Genomic DNA, 26,759 nt, shown 5'->3' with positions numbered 1-26,759 from the left:
CTTTAGAATTCCTGTCTTCTGCCAACCCCCAACCCCATTGTTCTTGAGAAACAGCAGATTCAGATAAGTGTGGCTTGCTTGAGCAGTGAACTGAATGACACATCTTATGTCGGACCCTGTTTGCACAAAAGAAAGGAACTTTAAAATGGCTAAACATGGGAGTCTATCCTGCTTGCCCTCGCTCTCTTCTTTGGGGGCTGTCAGAAATGGACACTGGAGTGAACCCTGAGAATTCTCAGTGGTCAACTCTGTAATGTACGGTTGTGTTTCTGAAGAGGAAAACCTTCATAAAATCATACTTTATCTGTGGAGCCCTTTACATTTGGTAGGAGCAAGTGACCTTTGAGACACAGAATTGGGGCTGGAAAAACAGGAAGTAACCTCTAAAGGGAGGTGGGGAACGGGGAAAGGTCTCCGTGAGAGAGAGTGATTTATGACGTGTTTTCTTTTTAGACCCAAGTTTTGGGAGAATTTAACAAGACCACTGTTTGGAACCCTTTCTCCTCCCTCAGAAACATCTGAGGTAAGCTGTGGGGAAGGTGGGCAGTGACTGAGATCCTGGGAGGAAAGGCTGGGCTGTGGATTGAGCTGTACAAAGGGATGCGTGCTTTCTTCACGAGAAACTTCTTTCTCAGAGAAGTGCTTGCTTCCTCTCCTTTGATGTCTTGCTTTGGGAAGGAAAGTGGCCTGCCCTGCTCGAGGTCTTCTCCACTTACTTGGAGACACTGGGCCGGAGGCTTCTGCTCTTGCAAGTCAGATGCCCATTGACATGCAGTAGGGACACCAGGGGAGAGGATCGGTCGCCTTGTGATTGGTGTCTGCTCTTCCCCTCCACAGCCCAGCATCCTGGAAACCTGCGCCCTCATCATGAAGATAATATGCTTGGAGATCTACTATGTAGTTAAGTGAGTCCTTTCCCCTGTGAGAGTTTAATGAAAGGTTTGGGAGGGGGATCACCGTGCCCTACCCCTGGGTGCATGGCAGTATGAGCCAAGTCAGGAGAGAACTGGTTTGGGGCCATTTACAGAGGGCTACTGAGCTGTGCCCCTGGCCAGTCCATTGATGGCATTTATGATTGTCAGAAAGAGTTCTTGTGAAGCAGACTCCATGAGCTCGGGATTTTATGGAGGAGGAATCCTGGAAAAGGCCTCAGCCTAACCCATTTTGTTAAGCAAGAAGCAGGAGCCCCACACATTGGAGGGATCCGGAGCCGTCTGCCTTAGGCCATGTGAGGTTGCTTTCTCTGCCTCATCAAGGGACTGTGCCCATCACATTCCCATCTCCTTTCTAAAACCTAATGGTAGGTTTTGTGTTTTCTTGACACTCTAGGGGCTCATTAGACCAGTCATTAAAAGATACACTCAAGAAATTTTCCAGTGAGAAACGCTTTGCCTACTGGTCAGCGTATGTCAAGTCCTTGGCGGTTCACACGGCCGACACGGAGGGCAGCAGCTGCAGCGCCTTGGTCGAGTATCAGATGCTGGTCTCCGCCTGGAGGATGCTGCTCATCATTGCCACCAGTCACGTAAGAACCTCTTGGGGCCAGTCTTCACTTGGTTTCCCAGCAACCATGTGCCAGGGTGCCTAGTAGTTAACAGTCCTTTGGGATGAAGAATGAGTCGGTATTTTCCTGAGAGCTCAGCTGTAACAGGTTCTGTGTAAAAAAAAAAAAAAATGGGGGCTACTATGGGGTATTGGATGATTTTAGAAAAGAAACCCTTACGAAAAGTGCAGAGAAGTAGTTTGAAATCCCTTCAGTCATTTCATAAGATTCTTGTAGCTGTCTTTGCAGCCTGGCATAGGGCATAGGGCTCCCTTCATCTACCTCCATGCACATGCATTACCTCGTGTGGTGTGCCCTGTGGACAACAGACAAATATTTGTTGACTAGTGAGGTCTCTCTGACAGCTGCAGCAGCAGCCTCTCTAGAGAGCTGTTTGTTCTCACTGGTTCTAGAAACTGCATTTCCTGGTCTTTGAAAAAGAACGGAGGCCTTGTCTCTGTACAGTGTGTCTACTGAGACTTGGTTTTTAGAGAGAGAGTTAACAGTTGGGAAGAGGTTGCATTTTTTTCTTGGTATTTTTTAGTCTCTTGACACCATTATGCTATTTAGTAAGGACTGGATATTGAACTGTTTTTCCTGGGGAATCCAGATTAATGCATTGACTTCATTAATTGCTTCAGCTTGATAAGTACCCCTTGTTTCAGGCATACTCTTAACACCTGTAACTTGTTTACTTAATCATGCTGCCCATGACCTTGGGCCTTTGCTGTGGCACAGTGTCTGAGACTGCAGACACACCAAAAGCTCAGCCATCTTTGGAGAGTAATTGATTTGTCCCTGGATATAACCTCTGAGTCACCTGCCTTTTAGACCCTAGCTAGGCAGTAGCTCTTTAATTATTCTTGGAAAATCTCGCCATTCTTTTCCCCCTCCTAGGAAACCTATCTGGTTAAGTCCAGGATGTTGATGATTCACTCATTCATTAATGGGTATTAATGGGATGCCTGCCCATGTGCCAGGCATCAGGGCTTCAGCAGTGAACTAGGCAGATAAAGTCTTTCATCTCATGGAGAGTGTCCTGAGAGGGAGGCAAATTGTCAACAAACTCATGAAGAAATAGTTCCAGGTTGTGGTAATTCACTGTGAGGGAAGTAATCCGGAGACTGGTAGTGAAGCCAGAGTAGGATAGGCATCGTCAGGCGATGTCCAGTTTGAGACCGGAAGGTGCGAAGGAGGCTTCCAGGTGGAGAGCCCGTGGAAGAGAGCGTCTAGGCAGATGGACAAGGCCGGGGCCCAGAGAGGGAAAGAGCGTGTGGTTCACGGAGGAAGGTGGCCATTGGGCTGGAAGAGAGGGAGCACAGGTGGTGTGGTGCCGAAGCATTGGCACTGGCCCCTGGGGCTGCCAAGCCTGGGGGAGGAGTTGGTCTTTGCAGTGTCCGGGCAGCCCCAAAGGATCTGCGCAAAGGAAGGGTGTCTTCAGGAGGAGGGGTGCGGCTGGGCTGGATTCTGACCTGATCTAAGGGCAGACAAACAGCAGAGCCTCCAGCCCCACTTCAGTCAGGGACAGTGACTTGTCAGTGACAATCGCCTGACAGAGGACCCCACATTTCTTGGCTTCTAAAGTTGGGGAAATTTTTCCAACTGACATGTTTTCCTGTCCTTTGCAGACAGAGATACTGCACCTGACCGACTCTGCAGTGCGCCGCCAGCTCTTTCTTGATGTGCTTGATGGGACCAAAGCTCTAGTAAGTGTGTCTGGGAGAGTTCCGTTCCTTCCTGGGACAAGGTCTCCGAGGCCAAATAGGAGCTCACGAGTCGGCAGTGGCCCACGTGGTCAGGTCACAGGGCTCAGTTGGCTGGGAGGTCTGAGGCTGCGGTGGGGAGGCCGAGCTCTGCTGTGCTGGGCCAGCCCCTGAGGTTCACTGCTGGGAAAGAAAAACATGCATGTGGACAGAGCTGGAACCTTCTGGCTGCACCAGCCTGACTTCTAGCTGTCTGCTGCTTTCCTCAGCTCCTGGTCCCCGCCTCAGTCACCTGCCTCCGCCTCGGCTCCATGCTGTGCACCCTGCTGCTCATCCTCCTGCGGCAGTGGAAGCGGTGAGTGCTGTTGGGAGAGGGGCCTGTGGACAGGGCTGCCTCATCGGAGCCTGCTCTCCTCTTTACTGTCCCTTGGCCACCTGAGGGGAGAAAATGGGTGTGAAATGGGCTAGCTTTCCATCAGGCAACAGGACTGACAGCCCACTGCCCAGTGGGCATCCTGGGTTGGAGCAGAGGCAGGTGTGGCCTTTCTGTGAACTGTGTTCTCCTCTCCCTCTTGACCCCATATTATTTCTAGAGAGTTAGGTCCCGGGGGTGAGATGCTTGCACCCTTGACAGAGATCCTGGAGGGGGTGCTGCAGGCAGACCGGCAGCTCATGGAGAAGACCAAGGCCAAGGTGTTCTCAGCGTTCATCACTGTGCTGCAGATGAAGGAGATGGGAGGTGAGGGCAGGGCGGTGGCAGCAGCGGTCTCCATCCCTCCTGGCAGCCAGGCCACTCTGGCGTGGAGCCAGATGTGCCTCCTGGGGGGTTGAATTCTCAGTCTTGGAACTCTGGTCTTTGGGAATGTTATTTTTCTTCTCCACCTGTTTCTCCTCTCCTCTCATAGGACAATAACTCTCCCTCTCGCACCGTACTCTATTCCCAACTATTCCTGGGAAGAAAACTTGGGTGTTCAGTGAGTGTGACAGTGTTCTTCCCTGTCGCTTTGCAGTGAGTGACATCCCCCAGTACTCCCAGCTAGTGCTGAACGTGTGTGAAACCCTCCAAGAAGAGGTGATTGCGCTCTTTGACCAGACCCGCCACAGTCTGGCCTCGGGCAGCGCCATGGAGGACAAGGACAGCATGGAGACGGATGACTGCTCTCGGCCCCGGCACAAGGACCAGCGCGATGGGGTGAGCGCACGATGGGAAGCTGTCTGTCCTGTCCACGTGCACCCAACAAGGAGGAACTGCTAGGCCCCACGTGTGCTTAGTGAACAAGACAGTCTGGTGAGGAAGTTAGTGAATTTCAGACTATGCAAAGAAGTGTTAGAATCCCACGTGGCAGGTCCCGCAGGGGAACAATACAGGGAGAATACTGTGATTCTCACCAATCGAGAGACTCGGCGAGAAAGCACGTTTCAGCAGGGCCTACAGCAGGCTTTGTGAGCGGAGAGGAAGTAAGGCCTGCAGTGTTGGCAGCTAGATGACTGGAAGCGTCACGGTTTTTATTCTGGGTCCTCAGTGGAATCGGAACCAGTTTAACAGGCTTGTAAGCAAGGGTGAGAAGTGATGAGATTTGTATCTAGAAAGATCACTCTGGATGCAGTAGCAAACTGTTTTAAAGCTATGGGTCATGACTTATTGCTGGGTCTTGAAATGAGCTCATTTGGTAAAGACCAGCATTTTTTTTAACGATATGAAAGAAAATATTAGCGTGCTTTACATGGTCAGAATACTGTTCAATATCAGGGCACAGTCTAAAGATATTTATTGCTGCAGTCATGGTAAAAAATGTTGGAAAAAACTGGTAGAAGAATTGTTTTGGGAGGGTCCAGAGAGCAGGAAGAAAGACCACTTAGAGGGAAATTGCAATAGTGCAGAGGGAGGTCTCTTTGACTGTATGCTGTCAGAGTTGGATGGAGTAGGACAGGAAGTAGCACCAGCACAGCTAAGGCAGTTTGGGTGATGGGGGAAGAAGTCATGGGTAGTTCTGTCAGTCTAGGGATAGCTTATTAGTGTGGGTGAGATTGCCAGTCCCTGAGAGGTGGGTGTGGGAGCAGAGCAGGGTTGGGAGAAATTCCGAATTGTGTTCCAGTCCAGCTTGTTTAAGTGTATGGTCAGGTGCCAGCTGGCTGTCCTCTCCTCCTTCTCCTCGTCTTCCTTCCCCTGCACTGCTCTTTCTCTTCCACTCATCTTTACCTCTGGGCCCCAGCAGGTGTGTGTCCTGGGCTTGCACCTGGCCAAGGAGCTGTGTGAGGTAGATGAGGAGGGTGACTCCTGGCTGCAGGTGACCCGCAGGCTGCCCATCCTGCCAACTCTCTTTACCACCCTGGAGGTGAGCCTTCGCATGAAGCAGAACCTGCATTTCACCGAGGCAGCATTGCACCTGCTCCTCACCCTGGCTCGCACCCAGCAGGTAAGCGGCAAGCACGAGGCAGGAAGGAGCCTTCTTGTTTGTGCTGAGTGGGTTCTGGCACTGTCTCATTCTCCAGAAGCTTTGGTCCACTCAGAGCTCCCGTTGTCCCTGGGGGGTTGGCTGCAGGGACAGGTCCCATGTCATTCCATGTCATTCTCTCCCAGGGAGCCGCAGCAGTGGCTGGAGCTGGCATCACCCAGAGCATCTGTTTGCCCCTCCTGAGTGTGTACCAGCTCAGCACCAATGGGACAGTGCAGGTGAGTTCCAGTGGCCTGTCAGGCCACTGCCCAGACTGCACTTCCATGGGAAAAGCATGCCCGCAGCCCCTTCACTTATCCCAGAAGTTGCTCTCTGCAGTGGCTTATGTACTTACTGTACTGATGGACTGGAATCCTCCCCACCCCGAGAGAAGCTCACACAGCTAGTTAGTGGCAGACCCGAGTCTAGGACCCAGGATTCTTGTATTTCTGCCTAGTGCTCTTTGTCACTGCTGGCCTCAGACTCTCTGGTCCTGCTGGTCGCCTGGCAGTGATCATGCCCATTCCAGAGGTTTCCTTTCCTAAGCAACCAGACTGCCTTAATATCTATGCTGCATTGAGGCCCTACTGTCCTGATTTTGTCTTTCATTTGTGTCTCAGACACCCAGCACCTCTCGGAAATCCCTCGATGCCCCCTCTTGGCCAGGCGTCTATCGCCTGTCCATGTCTTTGATGGAACGGCTCCTCAAAACCCTGCGTTACAACTTCTTGACCGAGGCTCTGGACTTCGTGGGTGTTCACCAGGAGCGGACCTTACAGGTGAGGAGCTGCCAGGCATGGGGTTTGGGGCTTACAGGGGCCTGGGCCATTCGGGGCTTGAGGCTTGGTAATTAAAGGGTGTCATTTCCCCATTTCTTTAAAAAAAAAAAAAAAAAAAGTTTTTATTGACTTTTATTAGAAAGAGGAAGGGAGAGGAATAGGAACATCAAGGAGAGAGAAACATTGATCTGTTGCCTCCCGTATGCTGCCCCACTGGGGATGGAACCTGCAACCCAGGCACATGCCCTGACCAGGAATGAACCATGACCTCCTGGTTCATAGGTCAATACTCAACCACTGAGCCACATGGGCTGGGCCATTGCTCCTATTTCTGTGTTCTAAGGATTGCTGGCTGATTGGCCAACTCATGTAGCTTGCTCTGCCAAGTGAAGCAAACAGTTTGGGATCAGCTCAGACGGAACCTCTTGTTGGAACACCAAACCACCTGCTGTACTGCCATTTCAGTTTGTGTGCCCAGAACCGTCCTCCTCACAGGAGGGCAGGGCAGGTGTGTCCGGTCCCGGCCTCACCCCATCCTTCTCTTCTCTCCCCTCCCAGTGCCTCAACGCGGTGAGGACGGTGCAGAGTCTGGCGTGCTTGGAGGAGGCAGACCACACGGTGGGCTTCATTCTGCAGCTCTCCAGCTTCATGAAGGAGTGGCACTTCCACCTGCCTCAGCTCCTGCGGGACGTGCAGGTGGGCTCAGGCACGGGCTCTGGGAGGAGCCTGGGAGGTGCCTGGGGACGGTGTGAGGGGCACTCTGGGGCTCCTGCGGGGAATTTGGCTTAGGGAGCACAACATTTGGTGTCATGCTGCTTTCTCTGGAGCCTAATGTTTCCCTTCCGGCATATGGCAGTCTTGTAAGTTAAAAGCCTGGGCTTATCAGTCAGACCCTTTAGAAACAGGCCTGAAGCTGGGACGCAGCCAGAGAGCACGGCAGGGAAAGAACAGACTCTGGAGCTGACAGGCAGGCATCTGTCTTTGCTGGTTGTGACCTTGGCCAACTCTTCTCACCTCTCAGCCTTTTTCTGCTTCTGTAAAAGGGGGGAATAATCCCCACCTTATTTCCTGACCGAGGACTGACACTGGGCCAGGTCTTCAGCGAGGTCCCTGGGAAGCCATCCCTGCGAGAGTGGGCCCGGGCGCAGGTGCAGGTGCTCAGGGAGTCGGGAGCACAGTGGTCTGTGGAGACCTGTGTGGTTGGCCTAGTCAGTTGGCTGGGGCTGCTGCCAGGAGAAGCCCCTCAGCCTCCCATGTTTGCCACAGGTCAACCTGGGTTACCTGTGCCAGGCCTGCACCTCCCTCCTGCACAGCCGGAAGATGCTGCAGCACTACCTGCAGGTACCCTCCCCACCCCCTTGGCTGCCTGGAGTGCCTCACCCCAGCTTCTGTGCTCCACCTCCACTTCTGTCTCTTCCAGAATAAAAATGGGGATGGTGTCCCCTCAGCTGTTGCTCCCCGAGTTCAGCGGCCACCCACAGCTGCCCCTGCTGCCCCCTCTTCCTCCTCCAAGCAGCCCACTGCTGACACAGAGGCTTCGGAGCAGCGAGCCTTACACGTGGTGCAGTATGGCCTCCTCAAGATCCTCAGCAGGACCTTGGCGGCCCTGCGCCACTTCACCCCGGACGTCTGCCAGATCCTGTTGGATCAGGTACCGGCACCATCTGTGCTGCCCTACAGCCTCCCACAGCGACCTGAAAGCTTGGCTGTGCCCTGCTCTCTTGAGAGCTGTCTGATCTCCTAGCTGGGCCCTAGAATGCTCTGGTCTTGCCTTGCAGTCCCTGGACCTTGCTGAATACAATTTCCTGTTTGCCCTGAGCTTCACCACCCCCACCTTTGACTCTGAAGTGGCCCCCTCTTTTGGAACCCTTCTGGCCACGGTGAATGTGGCCCTAAACATGCTCGGAGAGGTGAGTTTGGTGCTGTCTGGCCCCTTCACCCAACTCTTCCTCCCAGTTTACCACTTCCTACCCTTGACTTGGGCACGCTTTCCTGGCCTTCCCCTTCCAAGCTAGTTCCTCGTCATGAAAGAAGTACGATGGAACCTAACTGTTGAGCATTATCGTGAGGTTTGAATGATGAGGTTTGATAAGATGGCAGGACCTGCCAAACAGGAAGCTCCCAGAGCCGAAGCTGTCACTGTTCCCTGGTGTTAACTCTTGTTTCTCTTCCTCCAGCTGGATAAGAAAAAGGAGCCCCTCACTCAGGCTGTGGGGCTCAGCACACAGGCAGAAGGGACCAGGACACTGAAGTAAGAAAGCCCTTCTAGAATTTGGTCTGGGTTGGGGCAGACATGGGCTGGCTATTCTCTTAGTGCAGTGGCCCATCTAGCACCTGCCAACTTAGCCCTCTACACGGTGCCAACCCTGCCCTGTCCCAGGTCCCTCCTGATGTTTACCATGGAGAACTGCTTCTACCTGCTCATCTCCCAGGCGATGCGCTACCTTAGGGACCCAGCTGTGCACTCCCGGGACAAACAGCGGATGAAGCAGGAGCTCAGCTCAGAGTTGGTAAGAAGAGATCGAGGGTCCTGACTGGAGGGGGTGGAGCTGGTGGGGAAAATCCAGCCCGAGGGTGGGGGCTGTGGCCTCATCAGCCTCCTTTTTCTCTCGTAGAGCACGCTGCTCTCCAGCCTTTCGCGCTACTTCCGCAGGGGAGCCCCCAGCTCCCCTGCTGCTGGCCTCCTCCTCTCGCCTCAGGGCAAGTCCACCGCACTCTCCAAGGCCAGCCCTGAGAGCCAGGAGCCTCTGATCCAGCTAGTGCAGGCCTTTGTCCGGCACGTGCAGAGATAGGGCAGTGGCATGGCGCTGCCCGCCGTTCGCCGCCGACCTGCACAGCAGCCTGACGGGGCCGTCTGGGACTGAGCTGCTCCTGTCACCCTCTCCCCAGAGTAGCCACAACTCCAACCACCCGCACACTGGCATTATTTTTATAACGATGGAGGTCAGCAGCAGGGGAGGGAGCAGTGTGCTGTGCTCACCCTCACCTTCCAGTGCCCCAGAGGTGTATTCCTTCCCTTCAAGCATTCCCCAGCCCAGGGAGACAGGAGCCGATGTCATGTGTAGCCAGGAAGGGCTGTCTGCACGGGTTTTAAAATGTTTTCCATGCTCTGTTGTTGCAGTTTTTGGTAATACTGTGGTCTATTTATACAAATATTAAAATACTGTTTATAGACAGCTGTGTAATGTGCGCCTTCGAAGCCCAGGAGTGAATGGCTAGCCAGCTCAGTGCACGGAACAGGGGCCCTGGGGCGGCGTGGAGGCTTGGGAAGGCGAGTTGAGTGGTTGACTCACTGACATCCTTCCATTAATGTTCAAGGGGGAGGGGTGCAGTGTGGACACTCACTTTCCCTTCCGTGGCCTGCCTGGTCCTGTCCCTGCACCCTGCCACGCTCCCTTCCAGCTCCCAGCTGGCTGAGCTTATCACTGGGTGTAGCCTTTCTTGAAGCTGCTCCTTCCTATTTATAGCGGGGGCCCTGCCTTCTCCTAGGCCTCCCCATGGGCTGGCCTGGCTAAGGGCCTTAATCTAAAGCCTGGCTTGTAGCCCAAACCCACCATTTGAAGTTTCTAGAATCAGACTTCGCTGGGCGAGTCCCTGTGTGACTACGTGCCAGTTACGGAACCTTGAGGAGGTGACTCTTTCTGGTCTGCTCTCATCTGTGAGGTCCAGGATACACGTGAACACGCTTGGCTCCGTGCCTGGCCTGCACGAAACCGACAGCTGCCCGTTACTGGAGCTTGAACCACCCCCGGCTACAGCCCGTTCCAGGCTGCCCAAATTTAGGAAATTCTTCCCGGGAATAAAATGTCTGTCATGCAGCTTCATATCTGAGAGCACAGGCCCTGTGGGGGAAGGGAAGGCTGTGAGTGGTGCCCTGGAGAACTTTCCCTCTGCCCTAGTACTTCCGGGAGGAGGGCCAGTGGCATTTTGTGCCTCACTCCCCACCCAGGAGGAGGAATGGGGCAAATGTGAAGTCTTCCCTTTCCCACTCAGTCCAGCCCCGGGAGCTCCGCCACCCCACCGGACAGGAGCCGCGTCAACGTGCACACAAAGAATGGTTTATTCACCGCTGGCTGGAGAGCAAAGCAGGCAGGCAGAGTAAAAAGATCCGTTAAAAAGGGGCGAGGCGCAGGCTGCAGCCACCATACTTGGCTTGAGCTCCAGGGTACGAGGGGGAGGGTAGCACCAGGGAGATGCTGCTCCATGGCCCAGCCCTGCCTCCAGCCGGCTCCCCTCTGCTCCAGTTCATCCAGAGGGACAACGCCCAGCCCTGGCCTGCCACAGACCGCCTGCCCTCCCCCCTCGCTGCTTTTGGCAACTAAAAGGTGCTCTTGCCAAAGGTGAACCCCAGGGCCGCCTCAAGCCCTCTCTGCTGACCCCCCACAGGCTGAGGACTGAGTGAGGTGGCTGCAGCCAGCCCCTCCCTCCTCAGAGGAGCCAGGAGGCTGGGGTGCTCAGGGGACACAGGCAGATGGGGGCTCCAGAAGCAGGGCTGGGGGAGGGGCCCCTCACAGCTGATGACCAGGGGCAGGGACAGGAAGGGGTTAGTCTAATCCCCACCCTGAGCAGCAAGGTCACCAACAGACAAGACAAAAGGCAGGCTGACCATCCTCCTGCCCAGGCAGGACAAGCAGGGGCTGGGAGGGGCTGCTTAGCTGAGCAGTTCCAGATAGGTGACAGGGACCTTGCCCTTCTTGTTGCCTCTCTCGCCGATGAGCCAGTCAGGGTCCATGCCAGGCAGGCTGTAGACCGTGATGAGCTGAAGAGGGGGGCGGCAGAGAGGGAAGGTCACAGCCTGGGTGGCTAGGGCCAAACTGGCCCAGGACTAAATGGGGACAGTGCTATGGTACCCCTTCCTTCCATCCCCCCCGCCCCACCGTAATACAGGGCACCTGTACCTCCAAACTGGCCCAGGACTAAATGGGGACAGCGCTGTGATACCCTCCTATTCCCACCACCACCACCACCACCGTGATGCATGGCACCTACATCTCCAGAGGAGGCCATTCACCTCCCCTGCTCCACAGACTGGAGTTGCCCAGAGGAACCCCCAGGTCTTAGCCACCAGGGCCCCTCAGCGAGGAAGACTGGTGTAGGGTCTGCAGGCCCAGTGCTCCCAGATCCAGTTCCCGGGGAGCCTAAGCCAGCCCTTCCTCGCCATCCTTGTGGCACGGACCCACCTCGTCAGCCAGCAGGGCCAGCTCGCTGCTGTCCGCTGCCTCGTAGTCGTAGAGAACCCGGGCCTTGCGGGTTCCGCTGGCGGGAGGAGCCACCTCCTCCAGGCAGAGCGCAGCCTCCCCCGGAGGGGCCTGGCCGGCCACGGAGGGCTCCATAGGCATGGTGGCCGCCGTGGTGGTGGGCGAGGTGCTGCTGAGGGGCGGGGAGGCGGGCTCTGTGGTGCCCACGAAGGTGCCCGGAAATCTGGAGAGGAGCATGGGGGGGGGGCACATCTCAGTAGCTGGGAGCCATACCCAGTCCCACGTGCCCCAGAACACCAGCTGCGCCCACTGCAGAGGAGGAGAGGGCTACTTACATGGCTCCCTGGGAGCTGGCAGCATGAAGGGGAAAACGAAGCCAGGGAAAAGTGAGACGCTCCCTGCCACCTGCCACCTGCCACCCACTCCCAGGAGCCCACCCAGTCCCAAGACCAGTGCCCCCAACTGTCATCGGAGAGTGAGCGTGATGGCCCACCAGAGGGCTCCGGCAGCCCTCCACCCGCCCTGTGACCCGTGGGGCTTCCTGAGCTGAGGAGAAGGCTCTCGCCCAGCGAGGTCGGGCTGCCCACTGCCAGCGGACCCCAGCAGGCACCTGCCCAGCTGCTTCTGTAAGTCCAGCATGTGGCGGTAGCACTGCGCATAGTACGTCGTCTGAGACTCGACGAACTCGTGGAGGCAGCGGAGGTGGTTCACCTGTCGGGGAGAGGCCGGTGCTGACGATGGGAGGCCCGGGTTTCCACTCCCACCGTCTTAGGACAGCCCCTGGCCCAGCATGCTAGTGGCTGCCGGCCCAGCCTCTCCCGCGGGGAGGAAAGGTCGCCCTTTGGGACTCGCTCTCTGAAGACGAAGCTGCCCCTTGAAGGATCACACGCCCAAGCACTACCATCCCCACCGGCTCAGGTTGGTTCACGCCTCGACATACGGGTGACAAGACAGTGGGTGATGAAGGAGGTGGGAACACTCACGTGGGTGCTGCTGATTCCCTCCAGCAGGAGACGGGTTACCTCTGCCTGCCGGTCAAACTCTGTCTGGGCCACTCGGAGCTCCTGCTCAGACTGGGAAGAGCAGGATGAGAATGTGAGTGTACCAGTCGTCCCCAGCTTCCCTCCCATCACCTCCTGCACCAGTGTCCGCCCAGGAGCAGCCTCCTCCCCTCCCCGGCAAACATCACTTTCCCCTGGGGATGCAGACAGACGTCGGAGGGGCAGGGGGGCGCTCTCCTCCCCACTTCAGGCCTGGGCCCTGCCCCCGGGAGGAGCCTCAGCCCTGCCTAGACACCGGGGTCCAGTCTGAGAGCAGTCACAGACGTCGCCACCCATCAGGGGAAAACCCCCCTCAGTCACCTCCAGGGGCCTCCAGAGGAGGTGGTCTCCCCACAGGGGCGGTGACACCCCCACAGCAGCCCCAGCGGGCACGTGGGGCCGACCCGAAACTCGAACAGCCATGAGCCCTACAGCAGCAGCTGTGCCTGGGCTCCCGCCCGCTGCCCCCTAAGCCGCGTCCCCAGCCCCTGCAGCCCCACTCACCTTGTCCACCTCATCGTTCCAGAGCTGCGGAGACCACACGGGGCCGGTCAGCAGGGGAGGGAGGGGCACCGGTCAGCAGGGGGCAGCAGGCAGGGGAGGACAGCTGAACCCCAGAGCCAGGGCCCTACCCCAGCTCCTTGAGATCCCAACATCGCCCCACCCATTCACTCCCGACTCCCTCCCGCACCAACCCTGGAGCTGAGGCTGGGCTGAGGCCTGGGGAGAGGAGCATGTCACTCAGACCAGTCCGACATGCCGCATGCAGGGAGGGGACAGCCAGCTGGAGAGTCCTGCTTGGGTTCCTCCTACCGCGGACGCCCCCAGGCACTGACTGGGGTTTCCAGGGAGACCGAGGGCCCCCACCCCACCCTGACCCTGGGCCAAGGCTGCTGGGGCCCTGGGCGGTCACTGAACCTTTCTGTCCTTCAGCAGAGGAGGCAGCCTCGGCCCGAGTCACACGGGAGCAGCAGCAAAGGAAAACGGAAGCCCCCACCGCCCTCCGGGACAGTTGTCCTTCCTCTCGGCCCAGGAGGGGGCAGGGGTTCGATCAGAACCTAGAGGATCCTCCTCCCACCACGCCTGCGGGAAAGCTGCCCTGAGACACGCAAGCAGAACGGGGCCAGCCGGTGGCGGAGGTCCCACCAGCGGGTGAGGGAGCCGCCTCCATGTGTACGGACGCAGGTGCCCACTGGCGGGGCCTGCAGACTAAACTGCCCCCGAGGGACAAGGGCCCAGCCACGGAATGGCTGCACGCGAACACACGGAAACATGCTAGTGACGGGGGAGGGAGAGCAGAGGTCTGTGCGGGCGGACGTCACCCGAGGGGAAGACGGGAGGACAGAGAAGAGGCAGGAGGCACAGCATGGTTGTGACAGGCAGGATGGGACACGTGAGACTGGCCTAGCTCCCAGACTAAACAGTAAATGCCAAATAGCCCCATAACGCTGGAGAGAAAAAACATACAAGACAGTCAAAGTCTTCTGGCCCCGCCCCCCCATGCCCAGCTTCCGTTCTCAGGACACACCCTGTTCCCAAGCCTCTGGGCTGCTCCTCACACTCCCCTGCTCATCCTCAGGGCTCCTCACCCCAGGACACCCAGCCGCTGGGCTGCAAGGCAGCTGGCCAGCCAGCGCCATCCTTGTCCCCTGTCTTCAGGGGCCTGTGAATTCATGGCAGGCCAGACCCAGGCCTTGTCTCTCCTTGGGACCGAGTAGGGACAGGGATGGTGAGGGGGGTGGGGGGCAGTGCCTGCTTTGGCGGGGGCAGGGTTGTGTCTGGAGGCAGGCAGACTTTCAGGGCAGCTGGTCCGGTCTCCACCTTCAGCATTTCCCAGGGACAAGGTGGATAGAGCTTCAGGATTGGTCCACCCGGTGCCCCTGCCTTGCCCTCTGTTTCCTGTCTCCTGTGCAGCAGACCCCGAGGGGTGGGGGGACCGGGGAGGACAGGGGCGGGTGGGGTGGGAGCGCTTACCGCGGAGGCGCTGGCGGAGAGAATGTAATTACGAGGTCTAGTCTCCTGAAAGTCAGGCACCGTCTAGTGGGAACAGAGTTCATGGGGGGAGGGCGTCACCGGGAGCCGGGGCTGGGCTGGGGCCAGGAGGCTGCCCCGGAGTGTCCCACAGAGCAGACCAGGAGCCCCTGGCCCCGGGGACGGGGGACCACAGACAAATACAACACTGACCCTCTCCCCACACCCGCCGCCCGGAGAGGAGGCGGGCTTGGAGACCCGGAGCGTGAAGACAGAGACCAAGTGGGTGGGCCCCTGGGGAGGCCAGGAGAGCAGAGGTGACAAGGAGACAGCCGGTGCCTGTGGTCACAGCCTTTGCCTCTGGGCAAGCCAGACTTTGCAGCCCCGGCCCAGGGGTCAAGGCCCTCTGCTCCCTGGACCGCCAGTCTTCCCAACAAACCCCGCCCTGCATCCTCCATCCCAGAACCTCTGCACACATCTCTCGCTCCTGCAGCAAGGGCCAGGCCCCTCCCCCACGACCGAGGTGGACAGATGGATGCATGGATGGACAGAGTGACGGGCTCTCAACATTTGCAAAAAGCTGACTCCCAGGCTCCAATGCCTGGTGTCCGCCCAAAACAGAGGCTACTCCTGGGAGAGGCTCTGATGGGGAGACCAGCTGCTTGCAAAAGGCCCAGGGGATGTGCCCTGGGCCGGCCATGGCACCGCGGGCGCCAGGCCAGATGGCACACAGGAAGCAGCACAGCACGTGGGACAGGTATACTCACATCTCCCTCACACTGAGCCAAGTTACCCAAAGCAGAACGGAAAGGAACAAAAACAAAAGAGTTAGTGAGTCCACAGCACAGGCGGGAGCAGGCCCCCGGCCCCAGCGGGAGGGACGCGAGGCGGACAGGCAGATGGACACACGCAGCCCGCCCTCTGGAGTGTCTGGGGGTGGGTGTGCGCGGTTAGGAGGGTGGGGAGGAGGGAGCTGCTGGGCGCGAGTCCTCTGGGAGTTGGCAGCTGGGCTGCCAGGCCCTGGCTCTGGAGAGGGCGGCCTGGACTAACCCAGAGGCCTGAGGCTGTCCGGGCCAACCACCTGGAGAAGAGATCTCGCCACTCCAGGGACTAAGGGAGGGCCCCCTGGCCTGGCTGACGGAGGGAAAGCTTGTTCTGGCCAAGTTATTCTTGAGAGGTTGTCCATCCCTGAGTGACAGGGAGGCTGTCCTGTCCAGGGGACTCAGTAAGGTCACCCCAATAGCCCTAGTCACCCTCCCCAACCCCAACAAGACTCCAGTGGCTGAGCCCCTGCCTCCCCTCTGGACCCCCCCCCTCCCCCGATGAGCTGGGAGCCCGGCCATGGCTCTTGCCAGCGGCAGTGCAGGCTCCAGCTCCACGGCCCCAGGTGGCCACGCTGTGAAGGGCATGCCCGGAGGGTTCAGGACCGGAACTCTGAGGAGCAGCTGTGGAAGCCTGGGCTGGGTCCGGCCTTCTCAGCTGAGAGCACGGGTTTCCCCGGCAAGGCCTGGACCTGGGCATTCCCTCCCCGGCATGAAGTGGCCTTTAGGCCCTTACACTCCCGCCCCCCACCCCACCCCCAGCAGCCTGGCATCCCGAGAGCGTGCTCAGCCCCGGGCCCAGTTCTCCCCAGCCTGGCCTAGCCCTGATCCAACGGTCCCCGCTGCACGCCATTGCCCACCAGGCTGAGCAGGCCTCAGGGAGCAGAGAGAGAGGGGAGCCCCTCCAGTCGCTGGAGCAGTGGGTATGGGGTTAGTAAGGGGAGCCATGCCTGGCAGAGCTGGGAACAGAGCTGAGCATCCAGGAAGGGTGGGCAAAGGCATGCGGAAACTCCACTGTGTCTGCTTGGGGCGTTATGGCCAGCCCACCCTGTTCACGTTGGCCCCGGGACCCTGAGCTCTGGGCTGTCAGAGTTCCCCTGGGGGGGGGCGGGGCAGAGAGGTGTGACTTGAAGTGACTGGTCCAGACCAGACCCCGGCCAGGCCTCTCCAGGCGAGGACAGGGGAGAGAGGTCATGCCAAACCAGGTGCTTCAGCCCCCTCCCTGGCTGCCCCCAGAGCCGGGGCGGGAGGCCGGCAGGGGCACCTACCGCGGCTTTGGCTTCCGCGGCCTTGGCCTTCTTCAGCCGCGCTTTGCAGACGTCCAAGTCCAGGCGCCGGTTCTGGAGGAGCCGCCGCTCCTTCTGCGGGCGGAACAGGGACAGTGAGGCGCTGGGCTGCCCGGGGAGACCCTGGGCTGTGGCAGGACTGGCCTCGGGGCCCCTCTGGTCAAGACAGGGAAACTGAGGCCCGCAGAAGGAAAGTCATCCGCTCTGAGTGACGGTCCGCGGGAGTCTCGTCTGGGGAGGCCCCAGGAGGCCCGGGTTCCCACCAAGGGGGGAGGAGAGCCTTGCTCGGTGGCTGGGGAGAGGGCTGCCATGGTGACGAGGCGGCGGGCGGTCCCAGGCCCCTCACCGAGATGGTCTTCCAGTCCCCTTCCAGGAAGTTGCGCAGCGGCGTGAGGAAGTTGATGGAGGCGGCGTGGATGAAGTCCCGCTCGGCGGCTCCCAGGCGCTTCTCGGCTTCCGACACCTTGATCAGGGTCTTCCCTGGGAACACGGGGCCGAAGGTGAGAAGGAGGGTCAGGCTCAGGCTGTTCTGGCCCAGGAGGGAGCGGGGAGCTCGGAAAGAGGCTCGTCAGAGATAAGGTGACCAGCCGAAACGGGTTTGGCTCAGTGGATAGAGCGTCAGCCTGCGGATTGAAGGGTCCCGGGTTCGATTCCGGTCAGGGGCATGTGCCTTGGTTACGGGCACAGCCCTAATGTGCAAGAGGTGGCTGATCAGTGTTTTTCTCTCACTGATGTTTCTAACTCTCTATCCCTCTCTCTTCCTCTCTGTAAAAATTTAATAAAATATATATATTTTTAAAAAGTAAAAAAAAAGATAAGGTGACCAGACGTCCTGCTTTTGGCGGGACAGTCCGGATTTTTAACAATTTGTCCCGCATTTTAAATGCTGCGGGACGCAGGACAAATGGTTAAAAATCAGGACTGTCCCGCCAAAAGCGGGACGCCTGGTCACCTTAGAGAGGCAGCCACAAGGATGCCACGTTCAGAATGCCTAGCCTGGAAACACGTGGGCGCGATCTACACATCCATCCATCGGGGACTGACAACAAAACAGTGGGAAAATAAAAAAGTGGGACATTCCACTGCCATGAAAGAGATGGGGAGGGGGCACTTCTGGGATGGCAGAGAAAGAGCAATACTGACACTGGACAGAGTCGTCAGAAACCACCATTTCCGACTCCAGAAATGGACAGAAGGCAAAGGACAAATCGAAAAGCATTTGTTCTGGAACTCCTGCGCCTTCGGAAGGACGGTGGGAGCCTGTCCCTGTGTGTCCTGGGGTGCACCCACCCCCTCCAGCTCAGTGTGGCTTCGGCTCTGCCACGAGGGACAAGCCCTGCGGCCAGGGACTGTGCTGATGGAGCTCAGAGAAGCCCTGGAGGCTGATGTCTGCCCTGGCCGGGTGGCTCAGTAGGTTGGGCATCGTAGGGGAGGCAACCAACGGACCCCACTCTAAAATCAAAGGATTAAAGGAGCAAAAACAAGCAAACAAAAAAAAAAACCCACAGTGATCTCAGTGGGAAGTAATCAGGAAAGGCCAACATGGTGGCTGACCTGAAGCTGGAATCACGTTTCCAAACAAGCAACAGACCCGTCAGGAGTTGACCAGGAGCCCCTTTATGGGGATGACTGTCCTTGGGATACAAGGAAATGATCAGATTCTCAGGGAATACTGGACACTGTTTCTGAATTTACGCTGACTCCTAGAGACCCCAAGGAGTTTATGGTAAACAATGGGGTGTTTGCTCAGGCCCATCTAACAGTGGCTCCAACGAGTCCCCGGACCCATCCCGAGGAATGAAAACCAGAGACCGAGAAACAAGGCCACATGGGGGCCCTGGGCAGCTGCCAGCCACCTCTGTTGGCCGGGGACACCTGTGCAGCACACGTGGTGGGGGCTGGAGACGGCCTGGCTGGCCATTCTGGCTGAGCGAGATGCTCTGCACACCCACAGAGGGGACATGGGGGACGCTGGGCAGACTTGGAAACGGCTTCGAATGTGTCCCCGGCCGCTCGCAAATGCGTCAGCAAAGCCGCCATGGCGCTGTTAAGCATAAGCTCAGGCCAATCACCAGCTGACCAGAACACATGCTGTCCAGGAGCAGCCCCCGGGAGCTGGGCTGACAAAGAAAACGAGTGATTCTTTTGAAAAGGCAGAGACAGCGCTAGCTGCATGGTGCAGGGGACACAGACGCTACACAATGGACTCAGGCAAGTCTCTCAACAAACAAACAGCAATCACCACCCCGGCGGGGGACAGAATCCCGAGCCGCTGCGTACGTAAAACGTCCATGTTCAACAAAATATTATGAAACATGCAAGGAAACAGGTAATAGGAAACAGGAAAATAAGTCATCAGCAGTCACTGTCTCCAAGGAGGCCCAGATGCTAGACTTAGCAGAGACTTCGAAGCAGCTATCACAAATGTGTTTAAAGAATTAAAAGCAAATGTGACAAATGACTCATCAAATAAAGAACACCAATAAAGAGATAAAATTATAGCCCTAACCAGTTTGGCTCAGTAGATAAAGCGTCGGCCTGCAGACTTAAGGGTCCCAGGTTTGATTCTGGTCAAGGGCATGTACCTTGGTTGCGGGCACATCCTCAGTGTGGGTGTGCAGGAGACAGTTGGTGTTTCTCTCCCATCACGATGTTTCTGACTCTCTCTCCCTCTTTCCCTCTCCTTTCTCTGTAAAAAATCAATTATATATATATATACATATATTAAAAAAGAGATGAAATTATTTTTAAAAAGTTACTAGACACAAAGAGCAGTGTTACAAAAATGAGTCAACTCATCGGGAAAATATACAACATCAACACGCAGACCCGACAATGGAGCTCACACACACACGAAGCAAACACTGACAGAGTCAGGACAGAAGCAGACGACGACACAGAATCAGCCAGGAGCCAGGAGACCTGACCACTATCAACCAATCTGCCCCACTGACATCCACCAACAACACAGCGTGTGGCCTTCTCAAGAGAAGACGGAGCGGTCTCCAGGAGAGGCCAGATTCTAGGCCATAAACAAGTCTTAGTAAGTTTAAAAGCATTAAAATCACACAAAGTACGTTCTCTGGCCAACGTGCAATTAAGCCAGAAATCAACACCAGAAACACACTCAGAAAATCCACAACTGTCTGAAAGTCCAACGCCATACTGAGGGCAGGAATGTAGGATCACACAGCCCCTCTGGGGAAGAGCTTGGTGATTGGTTGAAAAGTGAAACGTTGAAAGTGCCACATGACCCAGCAAGTTCACTTCTGGGTCTATACCCGGGAAAAGGGAAACCATCTGAACTCACAAAGGTTGTTCTGAAAGTGTTTACAGGGAGACAGCCCAAATTTCCATCAAAGTGAGCGGATAAGAGAAATGTGGGGGCGGATCCACACAATGAAATACTAGTCAGCAAGAAAAAGGAATGGAATCCTAAAACACAATGAACAGGGACGAACCTCAAAGACATTACACTAAGTGAAGAAGCCAGATACAAAAAAACAATACACGGCATGGCTCCATTTATATGAAACTAGAGGCCTATTGTGCGAAAATTCATGCGAGAGTAGGCCTCCCCTCTCCTCCCCCCCAAGGCACCAGGGACCCGGGCTTCACTCCTGCCGCCTTAGTCCCAGAACCGGAAGGATGTCGGTTTGATTAGCATATTACCCTTTTATTATTATAGATGTTTAGACCAAGCAAATTAATAGGACCACAAAGCACATTAGTGGTTGGCTGGGGGTGGACAGTGAAGATTGACTATAAGTAGACATAAAGGATTTTTTTTGCAGATGATAGAAATGTTCTTTAAATCAAACTCAAAATTTACTAAAAATCACTGAATTACATACTTAAGACAGGTGCATTTTATGGTATATAAGTTATACCTGAATAACACTTTTCACAGATGAGAAAAATAAAGACTCAGGTGGCTCTAGTGGAGCTCCTGTGCACAGATATCTAGAGTGAATTGCCAAGTTGAAAGCTGGGATGAAGAACAGCCCTAACTGGTTTGGCTCAGTGGACAGAGCGTTGGCCTGCAGACTGAAGGGGTCCCGGGTTGGTCCCCAGTGGGGGCATGCAGGAGACAGCCGATCAATGATTCTCTCATCACTGATGTTTCTATCTCTCTCTCCATCTCCCTTCCTCTCTAAAATCAATAAAAATATATAATAAAAGAAATATCCTTGGATGAGGATTAAGCAAAAAGAAAAAAACTCTGGTTAAAAAAAAAAAAAAAAAAAAAAAATATATATATATATATATATATATATATATATATATATAAATTGATTTTCTATAGAGAGGAAGGGAGAGAGCCAGAGAGCCAGAAACATCAATGAGAGAGAAACATCGACCAGCTGCCTCCTGTACACCCCCCACTAGGGATGTGCCCGCAACCAAGGTACATGCCCTTGACTGGAATCGAACCTGGGGTCTGATGCGGGGAGGGAGGAAGTTAGAGGCAGGGACCATGGCGCCCACCAGCCCAGGGCCCGGCTCACCGTAGGGCGTGGTGGGCCCCAGCTCGCTGGCCGCCTCCGCCATGTACTGAGCCAGCAGCTCCCCGTTGGTGACCCGCGAGGGCACCTTCCTGTCCAGCTTCTCGTACAGGAACTCCTCCACACGGGCACCTGCGGGAGACACGCCGAGTCACGGCTCTCTCCACCCCCAGGATGAGAGCCCTGTGACCGAACAGCCCGGAGCAGTGCCTGCCCACAGGACCTCCAGACTGTTCCCTGGCAGATGCCCACTCCTGTGAGACTGGCCTTGGACCCGTGGAGGAAGCCGGCTCAGACGTGCAAGGCCTGCCCCAGGCCCCGAGTGTGGGCCCACCACGTCTCCTCGTCGCAATGTGCACATACAGAACACGGTGCACGTATGAGCCACCCTGGCCCGCCCACAGCGGACGTGCAGACAGACCAGCCATTCCACCCCACACCCCTGCACCCTGGCTCTCCTGAGCTTGCGTCTGCCTGCTCCGTGCTGTGGGTGCCTAGGCAAGCCCTCTGCCATCGCTGGGCCTCACCGAAGCCTCTCAGACGATCCTTCTCCTGCCTCTTCTCCCAAGGTCTCAGTTCCCAGGCAGTCCCAGGCCTCGGTGCTAAACCCACCATCTCCATGGCCCCGAGAGCGCTTCTCAGAGCCCAGCACCCACTGCGCTGTTCTTTCCTGGACTTTCCACAGCCCCAGATCTCTCCCACCCACCAATCCCACCTCCTGCCTCCCTCAGCCACCAGCCTCCGGCCCTCGCCCCAGGCCCAGCTGCCCCAGGCCCAGTCCTCCAAGGCCCAGCCCCGCACTCACTGGGGTTCGGCTGCAGGAGCACCTCCGTCTGCCGCAGGATCTTCTCCGTCCAGTTCTTGGTGCTGTCCGCCCGGGCCAGCAGGTTCTCAAAGTTGGCATCGAGCTCGGTCTTCTCGGCCTGGCCGAATTTCTCCTCTGTGAACTGTGGGCGGAGGAAGGCCCAGGGATGAGGGAGGGCTCAGAGGGAAGGAGGGAGGACTGCCCCCCACTACCCCTCCCCACCAGCTGGAACCCAGGCCCCCAGGACAAGAAACTTGCTCTGCCCAACCTGCTCTGCAACTCTGACCCATCAGGGCCCTGCCCGGGCCTCAGTGGGCCCCTCTGAAATGAGGCCGTTGGACCGGAGTTCGGGGTCATGGCCTCTTTGGAAATCCAGTGAACGCTGTGGCAGCCCCACCCCCCAAAGCACGTTTGTGCAGAGCCTGGCACACGGCTGCGAGGGTAAGAAACGCTTGGGAACCCACCACAGAGGGAAGGAATTTGGTAGAAGGCGCTCGTGGGACGGACACACAGGGCTCAATGCAAGCTCTGGGGTTGTCAGGGGGCTCCGCGGGAGGCTGGGAGCACCGGGGCAGGGAGAGCCAGGGGAGCCAGGGGTTGCAGGTCACAGGGACCTGACTCCAGTCTCAGTTCCACTACCGATGTGCTGTGTGACCTCGGCAATGGCTTTGCTTCTCTACGCACCAGTCTCCTGAGCTGAAATGAGGGTAAGGAGCAGCACCGCCTCCCAGGCTGTGAGTACTATCCCTTCCAGAGGCCCCTCCCCCCGGCTGTGAGCCCGAAGGAAGGGAGAGGTGGGTAAGACGTGCGGGCCAGCGTCTGGCGGGAGTCGGTGTTCAGTGCAACGTGCTGCTGGGAGCCGCTGGGCGGAGAGGCGCTGGGAGGAAGGGCTGCGCGGGAGGAGGCCACATGGCCGGCCTCTGGTCACCAGGTGGGCGGATGGGGCACCGCCAGCCCCTCAGAGCCAACCCTGAGCGCACCCAGGGCCCAGGACGCTTGGCAGCCGCACACCGGGGCCAGGATGTCACACTGCTCCGCCGTCAGAGCGGTCAGAAGCTGGTGGGCCACCAGAAACAGCCAGAACCCAGCCCACGTCCTGGCCCCTCTGCTCCAGAAGGGCCCTTGGAAGGCCTTCTCCAGCCGGAGGAAAGAGCGCGGCTCAAGGTCACAGCTAATCAGCAGAAGAATGAGCATGCAGGAATGGGATTGGTGGTAACAGCTCCTGTTGGCGTCCCGGGGCCGAGCCCTGTGCTGAGGGCTTTATGCTGATGGCCCATCCACACGCTGACGGCCCCTCAAGGCGGGTCGGGTCAAGTTTCCCATTTCACAGATGATCTCACTGAGGCCGAGCAAGGAGCAGACAGTGCGGGGATCCAGGTCACATGGCCCAGGGGTCGGGAGGCCCTTCTCGGACCGTTTGGTTGATACATTATCCAGAGACCAGGCCAGCTCCAGCTGCGGGAGCGGAGGCCGCCACTGAGAGCCAGGCTGCCCGGCAGCCATCAATTATGCAACAGGGCTTGGGTTTCTCTCTCCGGAGGGCCCCGCGGGCCAGGGTGACAGCCGCAGCTCCCCACCTGAGACCAGCCGCTCCGGCCTCCTCTGACCTCTGCCCCTCCCTCGGGCCTCCCAGGCCCTGACTCCACACGCCCAGCCCTCAGAGGCTTAGCCTGAGCCCCGTTTTCCTGGTGGGGAAACCCGGGCTCAGAGGCGCTGGCACCTTTCCAGGCCTCCGTTTCCCGCTGGAGAAAGGGGGTGACAGGACTTATCTCAGAATATCTGCAGAGCGCTTCGCCCTGGGCCGGCACCCACACAGGTCTGAGGAATGTTAGCTGCTGTCGCCAGCACTCACAAAAGGGTCTCTCTCCGGCTCTCGGGAGCTACCGAGGGACCCTTAGCCCAGCGGTACGAGTCGCCGCATCTGGGTGACACACACCTGCCTTACCAAGGTTCCCAGCTCCCCTCCCCACCCAGCTCGCGGCCACCCCATGTCCACCCAGGTTCAAAGTCCTGCCAGGCTCGCCCCACTTCTTGGGCATCCACCCCGTGTCCACAGCTGCCTGCTCAGATCATGACGATGCTACCACCTCCCTGGCTTTTATCATTGCTGCTCCTGCTATTACTATTACTGTAATCACCACTGACAGTATTAGCTCTATCACCTGTACAGGCCGCCCCGCCCCCACAGCACCCTATCCAGGCTTGCCTCAGGTTTTCCTGCCTCACTGCCCTTACTGGGCCCTTCCCACCCCCTGGACGCACATCACAAACCCCTCCTGACGTTCAAGGCACAGTTCAGGGGCTAAGAAGCCACCCCAGGATCGCCCATGCCAAAGGGGTCCTGCCCTCCGGATTCTCTCCCCCGTCCCCCTCAGCCCAGGTCCTGTTCCTAACAGATGAGGCCCTGGTACATGGAAGAGCTGAGCCCTTCCCCAGCTCGCCCCGGGACCTGCAGAGGCGCTGCTGGGACACTGTCACTCACACACCCCTCCCGCCTCTCCTGGCTGACTCCTCTCCCGGACAGCCTGGCCTGGGCAGGTCCCGAGTGTCCTCTCCTGCTCAGCTCACAATTCAGGCCCTGCCTCCGCTGGCCTGCCCCCCTGCCCCTGCCCCCCTGCCCCGATCCTGCCCCGATCCTGGGAGGGGAAGGGCCCACGCTTCAGAAGCTGCAGCCTGTGGTCCACGGCTGCTCCCTGCAACATGGCAGCAGCAGGGGGTGGGCGTGCAAGCCAGAGAAAGCCTCTATTTATAAAGTTCCCAGCTCCCTCCTCCACCCAGGAGGCTGGGCCTGGGCCTGCCTCCCCCTCTGGTGCGGGTCCCCCGTGGGCCTGGCCCACCAGGCGAAGGCAGGCCGAGGGCCCCAAGCCTCTCCGTGCCCGGCTCCACGGGTCCTGGCAGAGGAAACCGGATCAGTTCTTCCCAGATGTGAGAGATACACGCCTGCTACTCCAGCCTGGGGAGGACTCCCCACCTGCCAGGGAGGCGGGCTGCCCCAGGGGCTCCGGGGTCCCCACCGCGCTGGAGTCACCTGCAGGGCTCCGGAACGGGCTGCTGTGCTTTCTAGTAAACATGGCCACATGGCTTCCCAGAGACGGGCTGGGCTCCTCCAGAGAACAAACAACAGGCCAAGGACGGACACCAGACGGGACCGCAGGCCCAGCAGGCCCAGCACAGACCAGTTCCACCAGGTCCGGCTCCGCGGGAGGGGACTGGAGGCCGCGGGAGCGACTTCCCAGGGTCACCGGCTGCACAGGTGCAGCGTCCGCACCACAGGGAGCCTGCCTGTGGTGAGCTCCACCTGCCAGGCTTTGCCAGGAGCCCTGCCAGCCGTGCCGGGATGGAGGGAGGGCGGTCCCCATGTTTCAGATGGAGAAACTGATGCCCAGAGCGTGACGCCCCTTCCCCAGGGGGCGCCCCACACCCACCGCTGGCCCAGCTCTACCATCCCCTTCGCTGCCTGCCTCCCAGTGGAGAGGACTGGTTCCAGTCCCAGCATCACTGGCCCGGACAGACAGGCAGCTTTCCAAGGTCCCGGGCCGGACCCCCCAGGCCCGGGAGTAAGAGGAAACAGGCCTCCCCAGGAGCGGAAAGGAAGTTACCCCGGCCCTGGGCTTCCGGACTGGCTATCCAGGCGGGTGAAAGGGACGTGCAGGAGTCCCGGACCGCCCGCCCATTGCGCGGGGGCGCAGACTGAGGCCGGCAGGCGGGGTCTTGGGGGGGGATGCACGAATCCCTGGCCCGGGGCTCCGGCCTGCCGAGGCCTGCCAGGAGCCAGAGGAGCCGGAGTCACTGCTGGACAAGGGCCCGGAGCAGGCGCGGCTGGGGGCCTCTCCCCTCCGCAGCGGAGCTCCCACCGGGCCCTGGGCGGGGGCCCGGGCAGCGGGGTCACCGGCTGCGCCCCGATACCTCCCCGGCAGCCAGCGGGGCCGGCCCTGCTCAGCTCCCCGCCCGGCCACGTCGAGGGAGGGTGCGGCCGGCGCCGGAGCTCTCTCCGGGCAGCAGGAGCGGGATGCGGGGGGCCGGGGCCCGCAGGGGAGGGGGCGCGGCCTCCGGGGCCTCTCCGCGCCCCGGGCTCTGGCTCGGCTGCAGGGCAGCCCTTGGCGGCCCCCCACCCCCACCCCCGGGCCCCGGGGATCGGGCCCGGCCTCACCTGCACCGCCCGCGTGAAGAAGATGCCCGCGTCCGACGCCAGCTTCTTCATGTTGAAGTCCATGGCGCTCCGAGGGCCGCGGCCCCCGCAGCCCGGCGCCCCCGCCGCCGCACCCCGCCCACCTGCTGCCGGCGCCCGCCTCGCCCCCGGGAGCCCTCTGCCCGCCGCCGCCGCCAGGACCGAGCCCGAGCGCAGGGCGGGGCGGCCGGGCGGAGCCTGGGCCGCGGGGCGGGGCGGCGGGCGCTGCGGGCTCCGTCCCCGCGGCCTCTCGCGCCGCCTGGCGGCCCCGGGCTTCCTCCTCGCGGGGCCCCGCTCCATCGATCGGTGCCTCTCATCGCGCTCTGTCCCTGCGCATCCCCGTCTGCCCGCCCCCTTGGCCTTGGGTCTCTGCGCCGCTCACCACCACCACCTTGACCTCTCCAGCATCCTCCCTCTGCCCTTGACCTTGGCACTGAGGACAACCGAGCCGAGGACAGGCTGGCTGGGCTCTCCTTCCACCCCTGGGAACAGCTGATTGAGCTCC

At 58.6% G+C, this 26,759-nt stretch overlaps 2 protein-coding genes across 16 annotated transcripts in view; one reads left to right on the top strand and one right to left on the bottom strand.

Annotated features, from left to right (window-relative positions):
• Window positions 1-15,283, top strand: part of NUP188 (nucleoporin 188) — a 48,904-nt gene extending 33,621 nt beyond the window's left edge. For 3 of the 6 annotated variants that reach the window (XM_045573607.1, XM_036416218.2, XM_045573610.1), the window contains 17 exons: window positions 454-523; window positions 838-905; window positions 1,330-1,525; window positions 3,172-3,249; window positions 3,516-3,601; window positions 3,840-3,985; window positions 4,257-4,438; window positions 5,460-5,663; window positions 5,828-5,920; window positions 6,302-6,460; window positions 7,019-7,156; window positions 7,727-7,801; window positions 7,881-8,111; window positions 8,239-8,370; window positions 8,638-8,711; window positions 8,841-8,970; window positions 9,076-9,634. In XM_045573607.1, the coding sequence (XP_045429563.1) occupies window positions 454-523; window positions 838-905; window positions 1,330-1,525; window positions 3,172-3,249; window positions 3,516-3,601; window positions 3,840-3,985; window positions 4,257-4,438; window positions 5,460-5,663; window positions 5,828-5,920; window positions 6,302-6,460; window positions 7,019-7,156; window positions 7,727-7,801; window positions 7,881-8,111; window positions 8,239-8,370; window positions 8,638-8,711; window positions 8,841-8,970; window positions 9,076-9,252 (2,239 nt within the window). In that variant the 3' untranslated portion in view covers window positions 9,253-9,634. The other 3 variants (XM_036416217.2, XM_045573608.1, XM_036416219.2) reach the window with 3 other exon arrangements.
• Window positions 10,503-26,404, bottom strand: SH3GLB2 (SH3 domain containing GRB2 like, endophilin B2). 10 transcript variants are annotated; one of them, XM_036416241.2, is made up of 13 exons: window positions 26,237-26,404; window positions 22,087-22,228; window positions 21,285-21,413; window positions 17,123-17,256; window positions 16,759-16,851; window positions 15,437-15,448; window positions 14,673-14,735; window positions 13,203-13,226; window positions 12,642-12,731; window positions 12,269-12,369; window positions 11,994-12,008; window positions 11,641-11,881; window positions 10,503-11,219 (listed from the first exon to the last, which is right to left on the bottom strand). In XM_036416241.2, the coding sequence occupies exons 1-13, from the start codon at window positions 26,297-26,299 to the stop codon at window positions 11,112-11,114; spliced, it is 1,215 nt and encodes a 404-aa protein (XP_036272134.1). In that variant the 5' UTR covers window positions 26,300-26,404; the 3' UTR covers window positions 10,503-11,111. The 10 variants fall into 10 exon arrangements, with proteins under 10 accessions (XP_036272134.1, XP_045429581.1, XP_036272137.1 ...); XM_045573625.1 differs by lacking the exon at window positions 11,994-12,008; XM_036416244.2 differs by lacking the exon at window positions 14,673-14,735.
• Between the last annotated feature and the right edge of the window lie 355 nt (window positions 26,405-26,759).

This window comes from Pipistrellus kuhlii, unplaced genomic scaffold, assembly GCF_014108245.1.
Source record: "Pipistrellus kuhlii isolate mPipKuh1 unplaced genomic scaffold, mPipKuh1.p scaffold_m20_p_53, whole genome shotgun sequence".
Lineage (NCBI taxonomy): Eukaryota > Metazoa > Chordata > Mammalia > Chiroptera > Vespertilionidae > Pipistrellus > Pipistrellus kuhlii.
The sequence above is the reverse complement of the archived record's forward strand: the minus strand, read 5'-3'. Positions and strand labels throughout refer to the sequence as shown.